Source organism: Pangasianodon hypophthalmus, chromosome 8 (genome assembly GCF_027358585.1).
Source record: "Pangasianodon hypophthalmus isolate fPanHyp1 chromosome 8, fPanHyp1.pri, whole genome shotgun sequence".
NCBI lineage: Eukaryota > Metazoa > Chordata > Actinopteri > Siluriformes > Pangasiidae > Pangasianodon > Pangasianodon hypophthalmus.
In genome coordinates, this window is record NC_069717.1 from 13,937,595 (window position 1) to 13,946,623 (window position 9,029).

The window sequence follows — 9,029 nt, forward strand, 5'->3', positions numbered from 1 at the left end:
CATCTTGGTGTCAGTACTCACTTACTCACCATTAGCTTTCACTTTTGCTGTGTTTATCCCAAAAGGGAAATGCCACAGAGTTAAAAGATTGAGAGAGAATTGTGCAGTTGTCTATTATACAATTCGTTCCGTCACCATTGTGGTGCCAGAACAGGAAACAATAACCTCTGCCAGTGTGTAGAGAATAGACAGCTGGCAGTGTACACCCTATGTAAAAATTGTATAAGCATTTTTTGGTTATATGTGACTATATATGTAAGTTGTAAAAGCTTCAAACTTGCATTAGTAGTGGTAGCTACTGCTGAGTACTGGTCCACAAGCATGTGTTTACACTGAGGGTGAGAGGGCAAGCCCAGGAGAGAGCACTGGTTGGCCACGGCAGCCAGGCTCCTGTGCTCCAGCTGAATTGAATGAACAAAGTCTCTACAACTGGAGATTTTGAAAATGATTGATTGAAACCTAATGAGCTTTGTGGCAGCCTTTATTACTTTTATAGAGCTCCAAAAATGGCTAAAATGCCTGACTCCTTTTGGTCTCTTTCTTGGGCACTTTAGATTGCAGAGGTGAAGCTGCAGTCATTTGAAAGCTATTGAAGAGCTCTTACTAACAGTTATAAAGTAGAACATGCCCATTGTTGTGATCCGGGGCTATCAGGCTATTGGCACAATTGCGGATGATTCCCGTTTTGGTAATGGTGTCAGCCTCTCCACAAAAGACCGTGACCCTGTGACTAGTGTGCCGTCTATATCTTTTAACTCACCAGCATCCAAAGTAATTCTGAGATTTCAATCATTATAGACTTCATATTGTAATTATTGAGGCCTGGAACTGTAGTACAATAAACAGATATCTGTGGAGCAAGAACACTGAATTAGATGCAATATTGCTTTTATACAATTATTCTATAAACAAGAAATTAATATCAAGTAACTGACATTTCAGACACAATATGGCCAAATGTTTTGTTTATTTTTGCTCCTTTAGCGACAATAGAGGGGGCACGGTGGCTTAGGGGTTAGCACTGTTGCCTTGCGTCTCTAGGCGTGGGGGTTGAATCCCGCCCCCGCCCTGTGTGCGCAGAGTTTGCATGTTCTCCTTGTGCTTTGGGGGTTTCCTCCAGGTTCTCTGGGTTCCTCCCCAAGTCCAAAGACATGTGCTGTAGGCTGATTGGCATTTTCATATTGCCCGTAGCGTGTGAAAGTGTGTGTGCGTTTGTGCCCTGAGATGGGTTGGCACCCTGTCCAGGGTGTCCTCTGCCTTGTGCCCTGAGTCCCCTGGGATAGGTTCCAGGTTAGGATAAGTTTAGGATAAGCAATACAGAGGATGGATGGATGGATGGATAGCAGAAATAGATCCCAATGAAACTGCACTCAAATTATAGCCCATTGGCTCACACAGATTTGTACATTCCCTTTAAAGGTGCTTCCAGTGAAATTAGCTTCTCTTCTTCCTTTTCATCTTCAACTGACCAGCTTTCATATTTTAAGTCAAAAGTTATATTCATGAAAAATGTCATTTGTCATTTGCCATGTCTGATGATAATGTCGCTAACACTACTATAAGTAATGGTTTCGAACAAGGAAATGGGATTTTATGTGGCAAAGACAAGTGGAGCGATACACACGGTGAAACGTCCCAGTGCAATTATAGGAAATATAAGCACTCTTGGAATGTTGCTTGACCAATCAAATAAGTGGACTTGAACTAACTGTTACATATTAAAAACTAACATCTAAATCTGGCAAAACATCTCGAAAATACATTCATGTAGATCATTAGTTTGTGCCGTGGCCTAATGTCAGTTCATAATTGCTATAAATATACTGACATGTCCAGTTATTGTCTGAAGTACTTGTGTTTTTAAAATAGAGTAAATAAACAAAAGTTTGTCTAATGAAGGTTGGTTAAAAGATGGGATTATTCATTCTGGATAGGATGCCAGTTCTTTCTTTGGGGACAGAATAAGATTTAATTAAACAGACACATCTCACATCTTAACACATAACTAATGTGGCAAGTCAACCATTCATATATACAAATACACAAAAGACATGTCTAAATTTATCTCTCTCAAGATTTGCATGATATTTTCTTTCCTTAGTTTTGCATGAGCTAAAACAATCGTTTCTTTCTGAATGCATGTGCGCCTGGACTGTGCATGCATTGGTGATACTGGTCTCAGTACAGGTATGATTGTATAAAATGATCTTTTGTTACCCTCCCCGCAGTGGATTCACTATTGAGCTGGCTTCAGCGGTCACTGTTGTGCTGGCGTCCAATATTGGACTCCCTATCAGTACCACGCACTGCAAGGTAAACACTGGCTAAGATGACGGCTGAAAAAAGGAGTGGCTACATGTTTTCAGAGGGATACAGAGCTGCTGCAAAATCTCTAAACCTGTCAGGCTGTCATATGTGATTGTGGTGGACCCAAAAAGTGATACACATTACCTGACAGTATAACCTTTAGGATTCATATACTTGAATAGCATGAATAGACAAACAAGAGGGACTTCTTTATGGAATTGCGGAAATGTAGCATGTTCTCATTAGACATGGTAGTGCTTTTTATGAACCTAAGGCACATGGCCAACAATCGGGTTCTCTGATCTTTATATAATCGCCACTGTCCCAATCCTGGCACCATGTGCCTGGAAATTGTTTCCGATAACCACCAGCCACCTCAATTACACACAAATGTCAATTGAACAGAGTCACGTTCCACATAATTGAATGCAGCCTCTCGGCTGGGGTAATGCAGCACTCTCAGACTCTCTGGAAAAAAAGGACAAGAGCTCCTTGCTCTCGTCTAAACCAAAGACTCCGTGCCTCCAGGGTCAAAGAAAACTTGGCATCTTCCCCCTGTCTGTTTCTGTGGCAAGTTGCTCTGGTTTTGTGGTGTCTGTATGCTTGGGTCATGCAGTGTCTTACTCCACTCTGTCTCTCATTTATCTCTCTGTTTGTTTTCTGTCTCCTTCTGTCTTTGTCTATTCACAGTGGATTTTGCATTGAAGTAATGAGTGCTCTAACAGTGCTTGTTGCTTCAAATGTGGGCATTCCCATAAGCTCCACCCACTGCAAGGTACCGAAGCTGTCGTAGGGAAGCTTTGGTAGAGTTCAGCCCATCATTAATGTAATCACCTAAACGCTAATCACGCCTTGCTACTGAAATCATGTGAAATCATAATTGTGAGATTAATCATTACTCTTGCAATAAATTCCAGAGGTTCAAATTCATAGCATTTTAGACTAAATGCTATAAGACTACCCGTATATCTGCTTTGAGTATAACTTCATTCACTTAATTAGAATGTCAGACTTAGTGTTAGGGATAACTAGACTATTAACCTTATTCATGACTCAGATTAAAATCTTTTTTTTTTTTTGTGTGTGTGTGTCATATCTGAAATTATAAAAAAAATACTAACATGCAAATTCATCTCTTTGAGTATAAAGGTTTTCTGGGGGCTTCTTGACATTTACATTGACATGGAAAAGGGATTTATGGCACAAACAAGGACGATTAGAACAGTATGTATAGTTGCAAACAGTATCTTCACACTCAAGACTCTTGCAGCAGATCTGAGGCTGTCGTTGTGCCATTTCCCTCACAGTAATATGACCATCAAGATTGTGGCAGGTCTGAATGGAGACTCCACATGCAGATGCTTGGCTGTTTGTGGAACATTATGAGAATGGCATGACCTTTCCTGAATGGATGGCATGCACGTTTCATGACTACTCGAAGCCCCCAGAATGGCAGTGTGACTCCGTTAGTGATGATGAATAGCTACTGATTTATCATCCGTTTAATAAGTAAGGAATAAAACATGATGGGACGTGCCGTTATAGGAAAATAGTCCACAGCAGGGTGGTGTGATGCAGCTTGGAGGGGATTATCTCTCTATAACAGCATATCCCAAAGTGTACTATTCTACTTATACCACAGCAATTTGTCAACGACTACAATTTCTAATTTATAAATGACTGACATGTCATACTTTTTAACCACTTAGTTACATTTAATGTTGTTGAAAGTCTACAAGACAAGTTAGTTCTTGTTATTACTTACATTATGGCAGTTATAAACAATCGTCCTATTGCTAGCCTATCTGTTTCCTCTCTATTACAGTTTATAACTTCAAAAAAAATTTATGTAGGTCATCTGCCATACAAGTCCTTGAGATGTTGTTATAGAAACAATAACATTAAAATGAGTGCAGTAATGTCACTACTGTCAGAGTTGCTGTCTTAGAAAACTTAATTATTAATTAACACCTTCTGACCAAAACGATTTCAGAAATCAACAGCGCTGTGGTATAAAACGGAACTAACACACACTTGTAAGGAGCCTGAGGGTTACATTTCCATAACAATGTGTGCCAGTGGCATGTACTGTATCAATGATTAAGCCAGTAAACCAGTAATCTACGTCTGTAAATTTAAACTGTCAAATCATCATCTCCACCAAATAAGGCTTCATCGCCACCATGTTTTGGTGCCAATTGAACTCTTTCATCTTGACAGCTTTAGATAAGTTCCCCTGAAACCACATTTATCCTGCGCTGTCTATACAGATGAAAGTCCTGGCTGTTGTTGACTTTCTGTTGTTTGACAACTCTAGATTTAGTCCCCTCATCCTCACCCCGCCCCCCTGCTGCCTGGCAGCTTAGGTTACACTGACCGTATAAGAACAGGCAGATCGCTTCCGCGACTAGGAGCTCAGGAGTCTGCCAGGAACCTGACACCTGCAGTATGTATGGAGATGTTCCTCCTCACGTTTTCTCCATTACATTTCCCCGATGTTCCTGCTGAACTACAGAGAAAACAAAGGGGCAAAGGAAACAGGCAGCATAAAGGCAAAACAAAGGAAAGAAAGTAAAGAAAGAGCTCTGAAATGTATCTCTTGCTATATTTCTAGATTAGATAGAAATAAATATGTATAAATTAACATATATGGCACACAGTAAAGGAGTTTTCTCTTTTTCTGCTCTGATACAAAGCAGTAACACAGATTGTAAATTTCTCTGTGAAGTAGTTCCACTAAATTGGCCCAATTTTGTGTCATTTTACTAACCTAGATTCCCCTGCAATATAACTTAAAAGTTTAACCTTGTGATTTGTGTTCAGTGCTGCTGCTGATTGTGTGTGTGTGTGTGTGTGTGTGTGTGTGTGTGTGTGTGCGCGCAGGTGGGTTCAGTGGTGGCTGTTGGATGGCTGCGCTCGCGGAAGGCGGTAGATTGGCGTCTCTTCCGGAACATTTTCCTGGCTTGGTTCGTCACGGTTCCTGTAGCAGGCCTGTTCAGCGCCGCTGTCATGGCCCTGTTCGTCTACGGCATCCTGCCTTTCGTATGAGGGCGAGGACCAGAGATGGAGAGAATTATAGTAAGGTGATTGGGAAGGCGAGGGAAAAAATTTTATAAGACCAGGAGGTGGTAAGATGAAAGGACAGATTGAAAAAGAGTTAATGGGGGATGGCCATAGAGAGGGTGTTTAAAAGCTGCCTAGGATGCATCTAGAATCTTCTGATTAACTGTCCTTTGTTATCTCTACAAATGTATCTACTTTTTTCTGTTTTAGCTGTTGTAATGTTACTGAACACCGTAGGTCTCATGCTTCATCCATAACACAATGAAGCAGTAACACAAAAAAGGTTTCTCATACAAAAGTGATCATGCCAACAAAATTTGCTAATCCTCAAGGTTGAGACTACATGAGCAAATTCTCAGATCAGCACATATGAACTTTATATATACACACACACAGACAAATTCATGCATTCTTCAATTACCACACACCATACTGATACATGACAAGAAGGTGTTTCATAAAGCACCATACAGCACAGTTTAGATCAGCGTAATTTTGAAAGCACAAAGCTTCACTGACCTACTTCACTAAATGGCTATATGAGGCTTTATTTAATCTGAAATATACACTGTATGATAAGAGCTGCAGTATACTATGTCCACTCAAATGAAAAGCTGGTGATGTAAATGTAGGTAAACTCTTAAACATTGGAGGCCATGTAAGGTCTACACTGCAATAACTGCTGTATCTCTTGGAACTTTGACTTAGGGTCCCTAAAATCAGCTAAATGTAAATATTGTGTTATTCATCATACCTCAACAAGTCTCTGCCATTTAAATAAAGCTAGTGAGTCAAAATATGAGGAGGATGGAGTAAAACACTATAAGTCCGATATATGATTGTCATTGTTGGGTTAAAAAAAAAAAAAGCTCTTTTTATCATATTTATTCAGATTATAAAAGATTATAGAACTTTTCATAAAAGTTTATTTTAAAGAATATAAAGTAAACAACAAAACGCTATCTTACTTTTAACAGTGTGTGCTAACATTTCTTCTGTAAATATTTTCTGCGATAGACTTTGGATAAGCTCTGTATTTAGTCTCTAGACATCATAGAACCTGCAATGTAGAGATTAAGCTTTGACAGAGCAGGCACAAGCTACTGAGGATTACTAAAGAAAAATAAATGCATCAAGGACATAACATTTCTAACAAATCAAGAGCTACAACACCAGAAACACCATTTTATATGATTTTTAGATACGATTTGAGTCCAGCCCAGTTATTTTGTTATTGGATTTCAAATTTGAGCTAAGAATCAATCCCCACACAGTAATTTGTAAAAGGCTTATACTCGTGCACACCAAAATGTACCACTCTCTCGATAATTAATCACATTTCATTTCTAAATCACTAGAATAGGAGAAAAACAAAATATTGTACATATTTTAAAATTACATTTAGGCACTTTAGGTGTTTTAAAAGATGTATATTATCCAAATGATGATGTATTAATGTTCTTGCACTGATGTGATAGCTATTGGAAAAAGATTTTGGCCCTATGCACCAAGACCTCTAAGCAATACAGCAGGTGCCTCAATCATTCTCTTAAAATATTCACCAAAGATTAACTCAGATTTCATGTATTCCCAGTTAGGCTTAAATGCATTCAATCATTTTGTCTTTAGTCTCTCATTCGTTATTTGAAAAGCCAAACACAAAGTATCTGTATACAGTATTTATGTACACTGTAACAAGGCATGCCAATAGAATCCAACAAAAATGCCAAGATAATGCCTAAATGTGCAGATATAGCCAAAATCTACTTTAACAGTACAGTGCATTGCACCAGCACATACGCAAATACACCCACGCACACATACACACCAGCATCTGCGCATACTGTTTGGGAAAGGCAGTGTTAGAACTCCAGTTCAGACAGGCATGGCTACTGGTGAAACGATATGACGCCTCTCATTCATTACACTGTCACTCAGTTTAATCCACAAAGCTGTCTAGAATCTGGCCATGAAGTCAGTGCCAACGGTTACTAGTTACTCATTTACAAAATATGGTGGTCATAAGTGATTGGTGCTGGTCTAAATAACACCTTAATGCTCTGCCTACAGAATGTGGCTTTGAACCAATGCAAAGTGTTAACCTTGTTTTTCCTTGTGAGTGTACTATACTTTTTTGTTTGTTTGTTTGTTTTTTATCTCTCATCATGAACAAATCTATGCTTCGGTGCCCATTTGCCTTGTAATATTGTGCTTTACTGTTTGTCGAATACAGTAAATTCAGTACTGTGGTGTTTACATTATCACACGTAGGTAGAAATAACTCCGTACTGTTGCCTAAAATTGACAAACTATTTACTACACAATTAAAGATATACAGGAATAGTGTGAGGTATCTCATGTCATTTCGTGTTTTAGTTTGTAGCGGTGTGAATTATGATCATATGTTACTTTTACACTGCTATATGTAGTTTTAAAAAAAAAAAGAATCAAACTGTAAAGGTGAGTGTGATTAAAAAAAAAAATCATTAGATATATGAATATCATTCAAACTATATTTTTCTACATGTATGAGTTTTACCTTGAGTGAATTTTGGAGAGAGAACTGGGCTAAAATGAGTCCTAGCAGAAATTTGTTATATTGAGAAATGGATCTACATACAGTATGTACTAATATAAAGTTCTCTCAATTAATGCAATATGTAACAGTATCATTCAGGTAAGGGTTTAATATACTTTAAAATGGTCTTGGAGAGATTCCACAAGTCCATTATCACTGGAATTCTGTCCCTTGTTTATAAGCATGGTGGCTTATTCAAATTCAACAATGTTAAAGATTATTTTAGCAATGTACTTGAACAAAAGTAGTTATACCATAGTTTAGGCAAGGCAGTTTTTGACTAAGTTTTTGACTACAAGCAGCAGATGATGTAATTTTCAGCAGTTGTCCTCTTTCTGTCACTAAGACATTAATGTGTGAGCAGTGAAACCTCATATGACCCGTGTTTCTTTGGGGATGCAGTAGCTTGTGTGGCCACAGGATGGTAGCATATAACTATTGTAAACATCCTTCATCTAGGACAATTGCCAATGGCTGCATTTCATAAAGCTATATAGAAAACTCATCAGATCCCTCTGAAATTACTTAGTTATTATCTTTATGAACCTAATATGATCCAACCTACTATGACTTCAGTGTATAGTAACATATCAGTGAAATTGGACAATGTGCAAAGTAACCATCCAGTTAGCTGTGTAGATAAATGTTTCCAGTTTTGCTTGGCATCATATCAGCATTCTCCTTTAGTGGCTGTACTGATTGCATTTCTTATTTGTCTTCTCATTCGCATTGAAACCTAGAGCGAATGTAGCCTGCTCCCCTGCTGATGCCTGCTACGTGTTTTTCCCTGTGCTGCCATGCTGTAAACAGTCTGGAACCCTCTTAAACCAGGGCCATAGACCTAAATACTACCCTTATCTGCATATGTACTGTATTACTGTTTCTATTTCTTTTTGGAATTTTTGTGAGAGTTGTCTGCATTTTGAACTAATTAAATTATGGGAATTAAAACGACAAAGAATAACACCACTGTGAATATCTGTTTCATTTACCCTGCGTCACATCTTTATGGGTTTGTGTAAACACACTCTCACTCGTTCATCTTCAGTACCCACTTTGTCCTGGTCAGAGTGATGGTGGA

General features: G+C 38.6%; 1 protein-coding gene across 6 annotated transcripts in view; it reads left to right on the forward strand.

Moving 5' to 3' along the window:
- The window catches only part of slc20a2 (solute carrier family 20 member 2), a 32,310-nt gene extending 23,396 nt beyond the window's left edge, over window positions 1–8,914 (forward strand). For 5 of the 6 annotated variants that reach the window (XM_026912799.3, XM_034306457.2, XM_026912823.3 and 2 more), the window contains exons 10-11: window positions 2,229–2,313; window positions 5,191–8,914. In XM_026912799.3, the coding sequence (XP_026768600.1) occupies window positions 2,229–2,313; window positions 5,191–5,355 (250 nt within the window). In that variant the 3' untranslated portion in view covers window positions 5,356–8,914. Of the gene's footprint in view, window positions 1–2,228; window positions 2,314–2,997; window positions 3,083–5,190 lie in introns of all 6 variants that reach the window. The other variant, XM_026912832.3, reaches the window with a different exon arrangement.
- The last annotated feature ends 115 nt before the right edge of the window (window positions 8,915–9,029 follow it).